Raw genomic sequence first — 17,860 nt, 5'->3', positions numbered from 1 at the left:
AACTCATTTTCATTTAAGATACATATGCAACTTAAACCAGGCGTTTTTATTGCAATGGATCAGACTAGTCGTCATAAATTTAAATAAAGGCATATGGGCGCTTTTATTTAAAGTCAGTTGTGTCCTATAATTATTATTGCAGGAAATTAAGACATCGTTTTTTAATCTTTGCATCATCGGCATGCCCTGTCAACAAGCCCCTGATAAAAATATTAATTAATATTGCTATAATTGTTGACTTATGTGATTACTACCTATTGACAATAGCAATTTTATTCCCTATTGAATTTCAAGTTCCTATTTGCTCTTGGTCAATGTTTACGTTTGATTCACAAATTCAAACAGCAACTTGACTCAAAGAATCTCTTTCACTCAAACGAGAGAAAACTCTCTCATTTCTTAGCCTCTCTCAAGAACAGTGGCGCCATTACGCATAGCAGCGGCGGTAAATGTTACTAAAATTGCTCTCTTTTTCTGCGCTCATGCGCCATTGCTCGGCGGAATCATTCGTATCTGCGAGATACTTTGCCATCCGTCGAAGCGGCAACTCGAGACTCAGCCGTCAGTTTGTGGCAAACCTGAAAACAGTTCGAGTGCGAGTGCCGTACGGTTCGGACGTGTGGGCCACGCACACTTCAATTCGAAAATCGCAGAGTTAACCAAATAAGAATATTGGAGAAAATAAGAGAAACAGCCATCAGAACAAGTGAAAGAGAAATTAAACGAATGCGCTGAAGGTGAAAAAATCGAAATCGAAATACACGCAGTTTAAATGTGCGCTTAGTGAAACAGTGGCCAGGAAAAATGTCAATTGACCAAGAGTGAAAAATCCACACAAAAACCACGCGAAGCATACCCCTTTAAGGTATCTGCAAGATACAGATACCCAGGCCCCCAAGCACAAAACCCACAACCATGGCGGCAATCCTGCTGCTCCTGCTCGGCTTCTCCTGGAGTCTCGCGGCCGAGTCCGCCCTGGCGCCCAAGGAGAGCGAATCCAGTGTCAGCGCGATGTTGGGCGCCGGAACAGGAGCCGCTGCCACGGTATCGCTATCCGGCGACTACTCCTCGCTGCTGTCCAATGTGCCGGCCGCCTCGCCGGTGCCGGCCAATCCCTCGCAGCACAGCGGTCCGGCCAACCAGTGCTCGTGGTCCTACAACGGCACCAGTTCGGTGCACTGCGCCCTGCGTCTCATTGAGCGACAGCCAGGTCTGGATCTCCAGGGCGCCGATGGCAGCAGCCAGCTGACTATTCAGTGCAGCGAGCTGTACCTCTTCGAATCGTCACTGCCAGTGGCAGTGTTCGCCAGATTGCAGACCCTGGAGGCGCTGCGTCTGGACTCGTGCAAGCTGCTCCAGTTGCCCAACAATGCCTTCGAGGGATTGGCCACTCTGAAATCCCTGCGCTTGAGCACTCACAACAGCGAATGGGGCCCCACGAGGACCCTGGAGCTCTTTCCCGACTCGCTCGGTGGTTTGAAACAGCTCACCGATTTGGATCTGGGAGACAACAATCTGCGACAGCTGCCCTCCGGCTTCCTCTGTCCGGTGGGCAATCTCCAGGTGCTCAATCTCACCCGCAATCGCATTCGCACTGCAGAGCAGCTGGGATTCGCAGACATGAACTGCGGCGCGGGTTCCGGAAGTGCTGGCAGTGAGCTGCAGATCCTGGACGCCAGTCACAATGAGTTGAGATCCATCAGCGAAAGCTGGGGAATTTCCCGGCTACGGAGATTGCAGCACCTGAATCTTGCGTACAATAATCTATCGGAACTCTCTGGCGAGGCGCTAGCCGGATTAGCTTCTCTGAGAATAGTCAATCTGAGTAATAACCACTTGGAAACACTTCCGGAGGGGCTGTTTGCTGGCTCCAAGGAACTTCGGGAGATCCACCTGCAGCAGAACGAGCTCTACGAGCTGCCCAAGGGACTGTTTCATCGCCTGGAGCAACTTTTGGTGGTGGACTTATCCGGTAACCAGCTGACCTCCAATCACGTGGATAACACCACCTTTGCCGGCCTCATTCGACTTATTGTGCTGAATCTGGCCCATAATGCCTTGACTCGCATTGATTACCGCACTTTCAAGGAGCTATACTTCCTGCAGATCCTAAATTTGCGGAACAACTCCATTGGCCACATCGAGGATAATGCCTTCCTGCCGTTGTACAATCTGCACACCCTCAACCTGGCCGAGAATCGGCTGCACACCCTGGACGATAAACTATTCAATGGGTTGTATGTACTGTCCAAGTTGACGCTCAACAATAATCTCATTAGCGTGGTGGAGCCTGCTGTGTTCAAGAACTGCTCGGACTTGAAGGAGCTGGACCTGAGCTCTAACCAGCTGAATGAGGTGCCCCGTGCCCTGCAGGATTTGGCCATGTTGCGCACTCTTGACCTGGGCGAGAATCAAATCCGTACCTTCGACAACCAGAGCTTCAAGAATCTTCACCAGCTGACGGGTCTGCGGTTGATAGACAACCAGATTGGCAATATCACAGTGGGCATGTTCCAGGATCTGCCCAGGCTGAGTGTTTTGAACTTGGCCAAGAACCGCATCCAGAGCATCGAGCGGGGATCCTTCGACAAGAACTTCGAGTTGGAGGCCATTCGCCTAGACAGGAACTTCCTCGCGGACATAAATGGAGTTTTCGCTACCCTGGTTTCCCTGCTGTGGTTAAATCTTTCCGAGAACCACTTGGTGTGGTTCGATTACGCGTTCATCCCATCGAACCTGAAATGGCTGGATATCCATGGAAACTATATCGAGGCCCTGGGTAACTACTACAAGCTTCAGGAGGAGATTCGAGTAAAAACGCTGGATGCCTCACACAATCGCATCACAGAAATTGGACCAATGTCAATTCCAAACACAATTGAGCTGCTGTTCATCAACAACAATCTCATTGGAAATGTGCAGCCCAATGCCTTTGTGGATAAGGCAAATCTGGCCCGAGTCGATTTGTACGCCAATCAGCTGAGTAAACTGCAGTTGCAACAGTTGCGAGTGGCTCCAGTGGTGGCGCCCAAGCCGTTGCCCGAGTTTTACCTGGGCGGTAATCCATTCGAGTGCGACTGCACCATGGACTGGCTGCAGAGGATTAACAACTTGACCACCCGTCAGCATCCGAGGGTGATGGATATGGCCAACATTGAGTGCGTGATGCCTCACGCCCGTGGTGCTGCAGTGCGTCCTTTGAGTGGCCTGCGTCCGCAGGACTTCCTCTGCCGCTACGAGTCGCATTGCTTCGCTTTATGTCACTGCTGTGACTTTGATGCCTGTGACTGCGAGATGACGTGTCCGAGTAATTGCACCTGCTACCACGACCAGATCTGGTCCACCAATGTGGTCGACTGTGGCGGCCAGCAGACCACGGAGCTGCCACGGCGCGTTCCCATGGACTCCAGTGTGGTGTACCTGGATGGAAACAACTTCCCTGTGCTGAAGAATCATGCATTTATCGGGCGCAAGAATCTGCGAGCTCTCTACGTGAATGGCAGCCAGGTGGCGGGTATACAGAATCGCACCTTTGCCAGCCTGGCCTCGCTGCAGTTGCTCCATCTGGCCGATAATAAGCTGCGCACCCTGCATGGCTACGAGTTCGAGCAGCTTTCCGCATTGAGGGAGCTGTATCTGCAGAATAACCAATTGACAACCATTGAAAACGCCACTCTGGCACCTTTGGCCGCCTTGGAGCTAATCCGCATTGATGGCAACCGTCTGGTTACTCTCCCCATTTGGCAGATGCACGCAACCCATTTCGGCACCAGATTAAAATCCATCAGCTTGGGCAGGAACCAATGGAGCTGCAGATGTCAGTTCTTGCAGGCGCTCACCTCGTATGTGGCCGATAATGCGCTGATTGTCCAGGATGCCCAGGATATCTACTGCATGGCAGCAAGTTCGGGTAGTGGAAGTGCTGCACTGGAAGATAGCAGCTCGAATTCGGCATCCCTTGAGAAGAGGGAGTTGGACTTTAATGCCACAGGTGCTGCCTGCACTGATTATTACTCAGGTGGCTCTATGCTGCAGCATGGCATTCCAGAATCGTATATTCCCTTGCTGGCCGCTGCACTGGCTCTTCTCTTCCTGCTCGTGGTCATCGCCATGGTCTTTGCCTTCCGCGAATCCCTAAGGATCTGGCTGTTTGCCCATTACGGCGTTCGAGTGTTCGGACCACGTTGCGAGGAGTCAGAGAAGCTCTACGATGCCGTGCTCCTGCACTCCGCCAAGGATTCGGAGTTCGTGTGCCAGCACTTGGCCGCCCAGCTGGAAACCGGAAGACCTCCACTGAGGGTCTGTCTACAGCACCGGGACCTGGCCCATGATGCCACCCACTATCAGCTCTTGGAGGCAACAAGGGTATCCCGGCGTGTGGTCATTCTGCTCACCCGGAACTTCCTTCAAACGGAGTGGGCCCGCTGTGAGCTTCGACGGTCCGTTCATGATGCACTGCGTGGAAGGCCTCAGAAGCTGGTGATCATCGAGGAGCCCGAGGTCGCCTTCGAGGCGGAGAGCGATATCGAGCTACTGCCCTATTTGAAAACATCAGCTGTTCATCGAATCCGCCGCTCGGATCGCCACTTCTGGGAGAAGCTGCGCTACGCACTGCCCGTGGACTATCCCACATTCCGGGGCAACAACTACACGCTGGAGCTGGACCACCACAACCACGAGCGGGTGAAACAGCCGGCCAGTCCCGGGCTGCTCTATCGCCAGGCTCCGCCACCCGCCTACTGTGGTCCAGCGGATGGAGTTGGCATTGCTGCTGTTCCACAAGTTGTGCCAGTGAATGCCTCTGTTCCCGCGGAACAGAACTACTCCACGGCCACCACGGCCACGCCCAGTCCCAGACCGCAGAGAAGAGGAGAGCAGCCGGGATCTGGCTCAGGTGGCAACCATCACCTGCACGCCCAGTACTACCAGCATCACGGCATGCGTCCGCCATCGGAGCACATATACTCCAGCATCGACTCGGACTACTCGACCCTGGATAACGAGCAGCACATGCTCATGATGCCGGGTGCACCGGGTGGGCTTGCCATGGAAGCAGCCCAGAGGGCCCAGACCTGGCGACCCAAGCGGGAGCAGCTGCATCTGCAGCAGGCCCAGGCCGGAACACTGGGCTCCAAGGCGAGCCAGTCCGCCCATCAGCAGCAGCAGCAGCAGCAACAGCAGCAGCAACAGCAGCAGCAGCCACAAAATCCGACAGCTGTGTCCGGACAACAGCAGGGACCCCATGTTCAGGCGTATCTGGTGTAAGGAGGCGTGGGGCAAAACCGACCGCTTTCTGGGAGAGTGACAGTGATTTCTTTAGGGACTGGTTCCTGTGCATAATTTTAATTACTAAAAGATATGTGCGAGTTAAGCTAAGGAGGGGGGAAACAAAATGGAAATGCGGAAGTTGAAACTAGCCAGCCAGATTTTAACGTATATTATTTTGTTTATCCAGTGTAAAGTCATTTTAGATGCACTAAACAAACACAGCGCACACAGCCCCAAGGAACGAGATACAAGATACAAGATACATATGCAGTGGGCCGGCGGTCGAGGGCCTCGGCCATGTCAAGTGTGTGTATCTAAGTGCGGTAGGGGGGGAAAGTGAGAGCAGGGATGTTACTTACTACAATGCCATTTCAAAGTTTCGAAACTTTACCACACCAAACTTAGTTTTCTCCCTCACATGAGCACGAACTTTTGGTCTTCATCTGGCATTTGCTTAGCCGAGAATCGCCCGAGGGGGGAATTTGTGATAACTTTTTAATATGGTTTTAATCAGTTGGACTCCAGAACCTCGAGTATAAAGATTGCCGAGTTGAGATGGAGTTTCCATGGGCGAGCTGCATTTGCATTCCCAAATTGATTGTTCAATAATTGACTTGGTAATGGCCATTAACCCGGAATAGCTACCCATGTATGTATCCGCGCATCTCCAGCATCCTGCATCCATTTGTAAATAGCACTCAGTACCGTATTTACTGCCCAAACATAGATATACACAGCTGCAGATACATCCACAGATACAGATACAGATACACCTTTAAACAGTTACAGATACGAATTCATAACCATATGGGGATAATTCAATAATCACATTCGAGTACACATGTAAATTGCATGCCGCAGCCGTAAAATCGATAAATGCATTTGTCAAGTAATCTGTATGTAAAAAGCATAAATAATTAGCTAGCAAACCGAGAGCCCGGCAAGTTTTCCCGTGGTTAACTACATCGTAATAATGATACTATGCAGATGGGCGGTGAAGCAACAAAATCCGAAAGAGAAAAGCTCATTTTAAACACTTACGCTTACCAAAACTAACGATAATTGTAATAAAAGTTTAGCAAACTGGCGCGGCGCATACACAATATGCATAGCTAATTATATATAGTACATACATATATTCATGGATATATCAATGTGCGTGTCTGCATGTACGTGACTGTGTAAAGTAAAGCAAACTACTGATATTAAAGAACTACTATGTATGAGGAATACTTTATATATATACATATATGTATGCTCGCAAGTACGCATATATCTACGCATATATTATACGAGTAAATGTTTAACAACTGCCTATAGAAAGTACGAAACAGAAGAGCATTTATTTCAGCGCACACACACACATACACACACAAACACACACACAAACACACACACATCCACTCGCCTACTCGTCATTAATTAAGCAAATCAGTTTGAAACTATTGAGATTTAGAAAAAGGGGCATGAAATGAAAGGAACCCCTCACACAAGACACATGTACCAGTATATGAAACCCAAAACTGTTATTTAATTTTATCATTTTGTAATATACGTCGATCGGCCCTAAGTTTAGTTCTAGTGCAGCTCTAATATAATGTATAACCTATGGATAATTCAATTTTGTGAATACAACTATTTATATACTCTATATATACATCTAAAAATCTATGTACGATTACGACAAACAACAAAGATATTTTTCTGTTTCGCCAGCGAACAATGCAAATGAAATGAACAACTTTTTTAAAACAAAAACCGAAAACTGTGTCGATAAATGGTTTGTGGCATTGCGGGATTGTGGGATCGCTCTACCATTTCCAGCTGGCTTTTTGCTGCTTTTGCTGCTTTTGCTGCTTTTGCTAATTTAATTCATCATGCACATGAGTTGCTGTTTTGTAATCCTCACGCATTTGCAGGGGCGTCCGCGGAGGAGGGGTTCTCGGTCGGCGGCCCGTCAAAGTCAACGGGCAAACGTAGCTCAGCTACAAGCCGCCAGAGTGATAAATCATTTTTTTTTCTATCCACTATGCTGTGTATGTATATGCATGTATATAAACCGACACACAAATGCGCAGCTACGCAAGTACCATACAAATCAGCCCCCTTTTGCCATCCAATTCAGATGGTCCATCATCATCTATAGCGCCTCGGAACCCCGACTTCCCAGTCGCCCAGTCGCCCAGTCTCTCGGTCTCCATGTCTATCTGTCTGGCGGTTAAATGATGGCTGTTTCCATTTGAAGGGTAACAGAAACACACTCGTACCTGGACTGGAGTGGATTTCTATGACGCTTTTGGCATTTATGCCAGGCCAACTCGAGCTCAAGGGCCAGAGAGTTGTAAATACTGGTGAAACAAATCGAGGAACTTCGTTTTCCGTATCCGTATCTCTCAATTTCTCGTATCAACTGCACTCGATTTCGATTGGCATACAGTTGGGGAGATCAAAAGAAAAGGGGAAACGGTTTTATTGGGGGAACCCCTGTTCAACTGCATCTGCAATTGCAAAGTTTTTTAATTTTCTCGAACAGAAGAAGCTTTTCGCACGGCGCAACTTGTAACTAAATGAATTACCAAACCAGGCGAAGATACAATGCAACACTTGTGTACCTAGATGTGTATCTAGATGATGGGGGAAACTGGGGCAAGCGAGTTTTGGGGTGGTGGGAGGAATCGGAAGCCCTAGTCAAGGAATTTTTGGAAAATTTCATTTAACAATTTCCTAATTGTTTGCAGATACGCATCTGCTGTCGAGTGGCATTTTCTCCGGGGAGGGTTTTCCCCAGCGTTTTTCTGCTGAATTTCCAGTAAAATCAATAGCCAGCTCTTTAAATCAATGCTCTAGTTTTTCCAAGGAAGTTAACGCATAGGCAGAAGACTGGAAAAAAGATATTTCATATTGCCTGATCAAAATTCAATACGTGTTGCAAATATCGGATTTCCATCAAAACAGAAACAGAAACAAAACAAAACAGTCGTAAAAAACATCGAGGGTTGCTGCCGGCTCACATACTCGTACATACGTGGCAAAATGTATAGGATACATCGGCCTTTGCTCGCTTATTATGATAATAAATTTTTATGCTGTAAGAAATAAAGGAGAGTGCAGAAAAAAATTAAATAAAAAAGTATCAGACGCCCGCGCACACACACAGAAGGCCCAAAGTGAATTAAATTGAATTGAAAACTGTTTCCCCGATAAAGGGCCCGGTTCTCAGGGGCAAGTTTAAATGCCCAGGACCCTACACTTGCAATCAAATTATTTAAATGTAATAAAAAAGGTCCGGCTAAATATTTGCCTTGGCCTGGGAAAAGTTGCCAATGTCAAATGTGGGCCAGTCATTCAGATTTCCTCAATGTCAGGTTTCAGTCAGATATACTCGTACATATATATATTTTTGTGTGCGGGGGAAATCTGGGAAAACGCTTTTCGTCACGTTTTTGTCGGTAGAGCGCACAGAAATAGGCAAATAAATCTGTGCGAGCAACGGGAAAATTGAAACGAAATGCTTGGTCAGGCTTTTCTATATACTTACACCTATATATATCCTACTATATAGGCGGCAATTTTCAATTTCTAGCTGATAAACAACGACGCCAAGGTGATAAGTTCATTCTGACAGCTTGCAAATCAAAGTGTCTCTGCGTTTTTATTCCTCTTTTATATCTTTTACTTCGGGGAAAATCAATTTAGGCCAGAGAATGATTGAAGTTTTTGCGTGGGACAGCTCACATATTTCACTGTTTTTTTTGGCATAAAAAACAACGTAAGTCACTTTTAATTATGCATGTCCAGATTGAGCAATGTTCTTAAACACATTGTGAACAAATGTAAAAACTACAAGCTTATTACATGATGCTCTATAGCAACAGAGCGTTGGAAAAGTCATGCCACACACTTTGAATACTCGCTCTAGTCAACGCAATTAACCTTTTTCTAAAACTTTTTGCCTGTATTTATAATAAGCTCTATGATGCGGCCAAAACGAAAATGTCGCAAGTGCCAACAAATGAATTGCCCCAGCAGCTTACATATATAGCCCCACAGATATGTCCTTAAATATATGTGTATATGTATACATACCAAGTTGCCTGGCTCGTACATGTGAGTTTGTCATAATTTCACGTCCATTGTCAGCATTTATTCAACACGGCGGGAAAGTCAGAAAAAGAGAGGGAACGCCAGGACGAAAGGACTGAAAGGACTGAAAGGACGGCAGACGACATTTATGCTTTATCCTGGTTGGTGTCCTCCCCCCATTGTTGTTGCTTTTCTGGGGCGTAATTATTTGTTTTGGCTTGCTGGGTTCATTTACTCCACCGAAAAGAAAATACCCCAAAGGAGTCACACGCGGTGTATGTATTTGCATGTGTTTCTGGTTGCTGTGTGTTTGTTTGTCTGCGTCCTGTGCACATGTGTTTTAATTTCTGTTTGTTGTCTTTCCACAATACAACAATAAAAAACTGTAACACTTGTGTCCTGCTCCTCTTGTTTCTGGGTTACATTTTCTGCTCTGCCCTGCCGTGGGTTCAAACCAATTACAAATTATGCCCGGCTTAGGGTCACCTTTTGTAGTGGATTCTGTCGAGGATTGGTCTCCCTGAGATGGCTCGTCATGAGATACTCTTGCCGAAACTATTTATCTTGCCCAGACGCTCGGGAGCTAGAAAATCAATATCTTACTGTGGGGCTAAAGAGCTTTAAAGTGGGCGCTTCGCTGGCCGGGGAAATCGAGCTGGAAAAACCGGTTTAATGAGCCAGGCTGCTTTCTGGCTGATGGACGCCTTGCACGCAACGACACCAAACATGTCCTGTGCTTATTAAATTTCGTGAGCAATGGCCAAAGGACTTGGTTGTGGTGGTGGTGCTGCAGCGAAGGAAAACGCAAACAAAGCAAAGCCGGCGGGATACGCAGGACTCCGGGCGGGAAGAAGGCATAAAAAGCAATGACTTGGTCACGACCAATAAGATTGAAGACAATTCAATTGAAAAGAATCACCGATCGATAATCTTTACCACTGACCGCACACACGCTCGATGACCACTGGCCACTGGCCACTGGCTGGACTGGCCAGCCATGTCCGTGTTCCTTAAAGGACCCTGCCCCTCTGGCCCAGTTTCAGTGCCACATCCTTGCCCTCGATATTCCATCCATTCCATTTCCATTTACATGTTCATCGCAGGAGCCGGCTTTCCTACATTTCCATCTGCACAGTGCGTTGGCAACTTGAGCGTGTGCTTTTTAATTCGCTTTACTTAGTTCCAAGTGGCCCAGAGCACTCGAAGATAGCACAGCTTTCTTAATTTTGTTTGACTTCAGCTAAAGTTTAATGATAGACTCATGTTACCATGCCGTCTGACAAAGGGTGAAGTGAGTGGAAGCAAGTCGAGTCAGGACTCAGGAGAGTTACATTCAAGTGCTCTGTAATCGACTGCAATCAACACGAGCAGCAAGAGGCTTAGTTCATGGAAAGGATAATAATGATGGGATTAGGAGGCACTCGCTGAGGGAGTATTATTTAATCACTACAAAAGCAATGTAAAAGGGAGTTGGCAGCCCACATCCGCTTGGGGAATATTTTATATTATTTTGTGTTTAATTTGCCTAATCGCTAAGCTGGAATTCAGCCACAACATTTGTTTTTCTCGTAATTATTATTGTGAATTTCTAAAATTGCTTACAGACTAGTTTCATGCATTTTGAAACATTTCATAATGATTTTGAATGCTCAAAAACGGTATTTCAGAGCTTGAAGTTCGTGTGTGATCCTGAAAGATAGTCCCATGGCCCAGATGATTATCCGACACTGCAGCTCATTATCCTAGTTTTTCTGCCGGAGGCGTTCTGAAGTACACAAATACGAGCTGAGTTCTTGAGTACACACGTGCAGATATACCTATCCCTCTCAGACTCTCGGTTTAAATAAACAAGGAAGTAATTAACATTTTCGGGGCAGTTCCTCGGTGTTTTTTGCCTCCTCCTGTTACCCAGCTCGTTTCTACTTCATTTACTTTGCTTACTCAAATTTCGGGGCAGCCTATTTACATGGACAAAAACTTTTCTTTCGGGGTTTTTATAAATTTTTGTTGTATTTGGTATTTTTTCTTCGTTTTTTGATGTTGTTTATCCCAGCCCTGGGGCTGCACTTTATAAAGTGTTAACTTGCCGAACCTGAACCCTTTTGCTTTTTTCTGCCACAATGGAGGGGGCTCAGAAACTGCGTGCTTTGGCCATATAAAACTTTGATTCGATTTCCGTTGAACCCGTCTATTGCTCCGTTATGTGCATCCCAAGTATTTATTAATACATTTTATTAAACGATAAAACGGTTTATGGTGGAAACAAAACGTGTCCCGTCTAATCAAACATTTTATGAGCCACTCTTAAACGCCCCACCTGACTTTATATTTGTTTGTATTAAAAATGCATAAACCCATAACCACATAATTAGTTTTTATAAGCGGAGAGCTCGCACAGAGCTAATTTTGCATGTGCCGTGCCACAAATCCCATTTTCCAGCCCGAAATGTTGAACTATGCTTATTTTTATTTAAATAAAGGCCATAAATGTTTATACGGCACACACACCGTGCGTCTGAACTAACTTTATGGGCCTCATAAAAAGTGGAGCATGGATTGCCGATGGCATAACACCGTGTTTACCAGGGGGGAGCTATTTAGGAACTTGCCATTGGGAGCCGTCAAAACCATCGAAGAAAACTGTGGCCAGCATCAAATCGGATGAGTGATATGACAAATCCGCCGGCAAAACTAGTTTTTTGTTAGGTGAGATCTTATCGGGAACCGGGACTCGGGATCCGAGACCCAACTCAAGCCACAAATGAACTTGCCCAAAATCACTGGCCCTCGGTTTCTGATTTCATAAAAAATGATATGTCCAACAAAGTTATAAAATCAGCACGCGTAGCCAAACCGTTTAAAATCAAATGCCATCTCCAGCAGCTCCATCATCGGATTCGAATACGAATTCGGCTGAACATGAAGCTTGAGACTCCCCCACAGAGAAATTTATTAAGTGGCCGATAAGCATCTAGGGGCCAAGCAAGCGAACCGACTTGACCATTGATTGATATGGCAGATATATGTATATACAAACATCGATGCGCATAGACATTGCTCAGATACAGGCGATTGGTTATGGGCTCTTAATGGCAAAGCTGGACTTACATGTCTGCGGTCCGGGTCATTGGTTTTGCCGGGACTAATAATAGAGGTTAACTAAGCTAATGAAAATGGCTTTCGAAAGTTTAAATACTAAATATGAGCGCAGTTAACTGGGAAATTTTATTGTCTTTTTGGTGGAGCGAAGCGGAAACGACTGAAGTTTTTACGACCAGGGAATGACGCGTTCTTATCTAAGAACTTAGCTTCAACTTAAAAATAGGTGATGGCCGTGACTTAAAAAATTTGGTGCTGGACCTTTGTAAAATCTTGGCTTTAATCTACTTTAGAAAAACGCTAGCTGAACCATTTTAGGTGCAAAAGTACCACACATATGTGTAATTAAAGGGGATTACATTCCCCTATTTTGCACATTATACATGTTAATTTCATATATTAGTCATCATCTCGTGCATAAATTCCCTTCACTTTCTATCAAACTGTCTTTCATTTGCCGTGAACCTTGACTGCAGACTTGAGCAATGTGGAACAATTAATATTCCCCAACTCTCTGCCTTGGAATTTCGTATATCAGCAATGATATCTAAGACCCGCATAATACCAGACTATTTCGACTGATTTGGCTTACGGAGCAGCTGCAATTAATTAAATCACTTCACCTTGATCAGCAAATGAAGCAGTTTTGTTGTGCTGCTATCTACGCACATATCTAATTTAGTATAATGTGCATTATATTCGCTTATTTTAGTTAAACACGCCGAAATGCAAGATATTTGTTTGCCCTTACACTGGGACAAAATACACCTGCCCTGCTTTAAAAGACCCCTCCCTTTTCCCTATCATCGAACTTGGCAGCCTCATTTGTGAGTCAAAGTTGGGAAAATGTTTGAGTTTAACAGGCCCGCTGGATGATTTTGATGATGATGGTGATGGGGAGGCACTGATAAGAGCGCTCGTAATGAGCAAACATTTTAGTATTGAAATTTTAATTAGCTATTGCGCAATAAAAATAAAAAACGGTCTGAAAAGGAAAACCAGAAATTATGAAAATTTCAGTTCAGTTTGGGTTTTTTATTAAAATTTATGCCCGGTGACAGTTGAACCCCCTTTCATGGGGGAAATTAACCAAAAGCTTGGCCATAAAATGCATTAACTCTGGATGCAGCGGACTGCATAGAATTTTTCCATATTTTACGATTGCGTTTTTTATTGTCTCAACTTTAAGGGATCTCAAAGTAGAGCCGTTGATTGCACGGACCATGCAGGTTGGCATTTTATTAATGAGATTAATCAATTTCGGTTTTCTTCATTATGACCATGGTTGTTGGCAGAGTTCTGGGTGCCCCATTTCGCCCTTTTTCTGTTCTTTTTTTTTTGTTTAGGTTGTCCTCCAGTGCGGAGTGTATCTGGTATCTGATGGCGTTTTTTACGATGCCTCTCGGTCTCGGATCTTGATATTTATGTGGGAGTCTTTGGCATCGAGGCGGTGCGGTGCGGTGCGGAGTTTTCAGTTGACGGCTTTTTACGATCTGTCAACGCAGGCCAACGTGTAGAATATATGAGCTCAATTGTCTTTTTTACGACTGCAGCTCATTTGCTTAGCACCCCGCCCACTTTCCCTTAACCCCTGGCGTCTGTGGCGCGGTCTGTCAACAGTTTACACAAAAACAGCCAGCAAAGGGAGCATTTTATGTGCACTACAAAATGTATGAAATGTACTGCTAATAGCAACCGACCTGGTCTCCAGGGTCCTGATATGTAGGCCCTCCATCCAACGCAAGGTGCAAACAACTAAAAAGGTACTGAACTTAGCCCAGGTTTTACGACTCGCATTGCCAGCATGCATCGGCATCTAGGGGTTAAGACTGCCACTTCGATGGAGGAAGCGAAAGTAAATGTTTGACAGTTTATGGCCCTGGCCCAGGAACTCTATTAGCCAACAGATTTGAACGCACATATGGCCCTTAAAGGGTCTAAGGCCACCACTGAAATTACCCCTTCCGGCATGTTTTCTAAATATATAAAAGAGGTGGCAAAAAGTGGCATTATAGTATAATACATATTATATTTCAGCTATTAATATGTGATTTAGGGCTTACAATGGCACCTAGAGAATTTCTTGAAAATTTTAATTTTTCTTCTAATTGTGGGGGTTGGACAAATAAGCCAATGGAGCGCAAAATTCCACAATGCTCTGTTAAATTTGTTTTGCATCTGTACAAGATATTTGTTTACCTATCGGACTTACACAAACGGCAAAAATGGCATTCCTCAGTCTATTGTTGCCAAACTCATGAATCACTTCTCGACCACAAAAAAAACTACAACCGAAATACTACCACAGATGCAATATAGCCATAATTTCTTGCAATTTCCGAGCCATTGTTTTGGCTGATCGGCCGTAAAACCAAAACAAAAACTCTGTGGGCCATTTGCGAAGAGCTCAGAAGGCTGTGCACCTTTCTTCTGGTAGCCAGACAATTCACACAAGAAATGGGCAATTAAATTCTGGGAATTATCGGAACGAGACAAGCGACAAGCCACAAAAGCGCAGCGGTAGGAGGAAATCGCCGCTCATAAGTAGTTTGAATCAATGCAACAAAGGTCACTGAAATGAAATAAAATAAGGAAAAAAAAAAAACGGCAAAATAAACAATGAGGCAGGCTCAAAAGATGAAGCAGGTAGCCGCCGTAGGAGGCTGAGAATGAGTTTGATGCCTCATCATGGCCATCAGGTGGCATGACAATTAAAATTAGGTAACACGGTGAAAATTGGAAAGTTGCCGCCTCCGAGAACTTTGAACCGCCGCCGATCTGATCCGGATCTGTTCCACTGATCCAGAGACCGCCTTTGATGGTCGCCGACCCAAGCGACCTGAGTTGTTAGCGCTGATGAAGTAATTCAGTAATTTGGTCCAGCCGGCCATTTAACTAAATATTTTGATTAAAGCCGGCCGTCGCTGGCTTTAAGCCAAGTCAGCGGACATCAGAAAATCAATAGACTTCCGCTGCCGCCGCTTTATTTAAATGGCAAGTTCACGCCCAAGTTCTCCACTCGTTTCTGTATTTTGTATGCCGCTGTCTGGCCTGTCCATTAAAAGCAAATTCCTCAAAACTTGGCTGTCAGCAGCAAACAATGTCAACATTGCCCGGAACATGGGTTCGGGGCAGGATGGATCCAAGCCATCGAGGGTCGCTTCTCGTCCTGGCTCAGAGCGCTGGTCACCCCTTGGAGCTGAAGAGGGCGAAATATTCATGCGAAAATTTGTTAACTTTTTCTTGGGGCCAGGCGGGAAACACACAAAAGGGCTAAGCCATACAATTTGGGGCCATCTATCGCTGTCGCTTCCTACTCCTTTTTTATTCATGAGCACACAAAAATAATACAAATGAAAATAATAAAAATACAAATTGAAAGGAAAACAAAACACTTTTTCTGTGACCCGGCGTTTGGGACTTTCTCTGTCTGTCTCCTTCTGTGTGGGTGCTTGTGGGTGTGTGGGTGTGTGCGTGTGGCAAATAAAAATAAATATATTATTTTACACGATGCCAAGACGCGCGCCAGACGCTGCTGCACAAATCTAATTCAAATTCAGCTGAAGAAGTGGCAAAATAATGTGCGAGCAGGGCGTGCAGCAAAGTGGGTGGAATGCGAATCCTTTTTTCGTCCTGCGGGCGGTCCGTGACGACCATAAAAAGGCAGGAAAAAGGCGACGCCGGCACAGGCCGCCCATTTGTTGTAGCCCCCACCGCTCCCCGGAAAAGCTCGGAAAAGCTGCCACCCCTTTGGAATAACTCACTCATATATGCCATCTAACGATTGCAGAGTGAAACCAATACGTGTCGCTGGGTGTAAGATACATTAACATATTTGTTTTGTCTGTACTGTCTTTTTCTAAAACATATCCACTCTCTCTTTCGTTCACGTGGAGTCTTAAAGTGTACTAGAAGTTATGGTGACAATGGATAAGTATAAACTGGGTACTGATATTTATGGTTAAATGATCGAATGCAAAAGCACTTTGTAAGCTGTGTAATAACATTTAAATTTTAGCGATGTCCAAACTCATATACAAACTTTTCTGTTTCCTAAGAAGTGTACTTATACATCCATAATTGTGCAATTTTGATAACGAAGATTTCTTAAACTCACAGTAGTTGACTAACGCCAGCTAGTTCTTAAGTCCAATAAATCACACAATAAATGCACCACTTTCTCGGCTTAACAAGTTCTGCTCCGCCTTTGTTTAGGGTATTTGCTTTTCCAATCCAATTTATTCTATATATAACGAATCGTTTAATGAATTCCATATTTCGCTTTGCCAGGGAATTCCCCCCTTTGGGAGATTCTAACAAGCTCTGGCAGCTGTCCCGCAGTTTTCTCGCCCGGCAAGGAGCCCCATCCTCCCATCCTCCTCCATCCCCCTGGCTTTTCCAACCGAGCACTCGTTCCGTTCCGCCCGTATCCACTTAGACAGCTCAGGCATAAAAAACATATGTTGCCTTTGGTCCTTTTACTCCTTCTGCTGCCGTGTCCTTGGAGTCGCCCACTGCGGCCACCCAGCGCCGCCCAGAAACTCGGTTGGTTGTGCTTTTTCCAACAATTGGTTTTTAGGTGGCAGTCGAGCACATTTTAAGTGGTAATCATTTACGCTTCGCAAATAAATACCGAGTTTGTGATTTGAATTTTCCTGCCATTTCCATTTTCCTCGCTCGCTGCCAGATTCTGTTTGTGTTTTATTTTCATTTGGAGCCATCCCTTCTCCGTTTGTTCTTGTTCTGTATCGCTGTTTTCGGCTTTTCTTTTCGTTTTATTTCACAGCTTTCATTTTTGTGGGCCGCCCTTGTCATAAAAACGGCGACCGTGGGACATTGTAAATTTTAAAGGTTAACCCTTTTCGCTTCACTTTTATGGAAGAAGCCCAAGTCCGCTGGGATTAGGTTCTCCAGCTCGGCTGCACTTTAAGCAAATCCCTGCCCCAAAACTTATTATTGATCATCGGTTGTTAAGAGCTGGAACTGGTTTTCCAATTACCCTCGGCCGGCACTCATTAACCCATTAAGTCCAGCCTATTAAGTTAACCTGGAGTACTTTCCTTGCATCTGGTTTAAAAGTAAAAAGCCGAAGACAAATGAAAGTTTCCATTGTTCGGAAAATGGCTCCAAAGAACCTTAGATCTAACCAAAACTGAGCAACCGCAGATGCTGACTGATTTTTAGATCTGCGTCTGGAATTCTGGCTCTGTTAATGATCTACACGCTACTCTCCAAAGAAAAGCATTACACTGGCCAAATATCTTCAGAATGTTGATACACAGAGTTTTTGATATAAATACTGAACCGATTTGGGCATCACTTTTGCTGGAGTCCCAGCATTTAAGCCGCTTTTGAAAAGTTAATTGACCTACTTTTTCTCGCTGTGTAACGTGAGGGTGACCAAACCTGA

At 45.3% G+C, this 17,860-nt stretch overlaps 2 protein-coding genes across 2 annotated transcripts; one reads left to right on the top strand and one right to left on the bottom strand.

The window, feature by feature from the left end:
• Window positions 1-501: 501 nt before the first annotated feature.
• Window positions 502-6,992, top strand: LOC6547522 (toll-like receptor 7). The gene has a single exon (XM_001974822.3). The coding sequence runs from the start codon at window positions 916-918 to the stop codon at window positions 5,263-5,265; it is 4,350 nt and encodes a 1,449-aa protein (XP_001974858.1). The 5' UTR covers window positions 502-915; the 3' UTR covers window positions 5,266-6,992.
• A 9,497-nt stretch (window positions 6,993-16,489) lies between these two features.
• LOC113564250 lies at window positions 16,490-17,619 on the bottom strand. The gene has a single exon (XM_026980101.1). It carries the CDS (start codon window positions 17,169-17,171, stop codon window positions 16,929-16,931), a length of 243 nt encoding a protein of 80 aa, XP_026835902.1. The 5' UTR covers window positions 17,172-17,619; the 3' UTR covers window positions 16,490-16,928.
• Window positions 17,620-17,860: the final 241 nt, after the last annotated feature.

This window comes from Drosophila erecta, unplaced genomic scaffold (assembly GCF_003286155.1).
Source record: "Drosophila erecta strain 14021-0224.00,06,07 unplaced genomic scaffold, DereRS2 tig00000092-arrow-pilon, whole genome shotgun sequence".
NCBI classification, from domain to species: domain Eukaryota; kingdom Metazoa; phylum Arthropoda; class Insecta; order Diptera; family Drosophilidae; genus Drosophila; species Drosophila erecta.
This window is presented reverse-complemented; position numbering and strand designations above follow the sequence as displayed.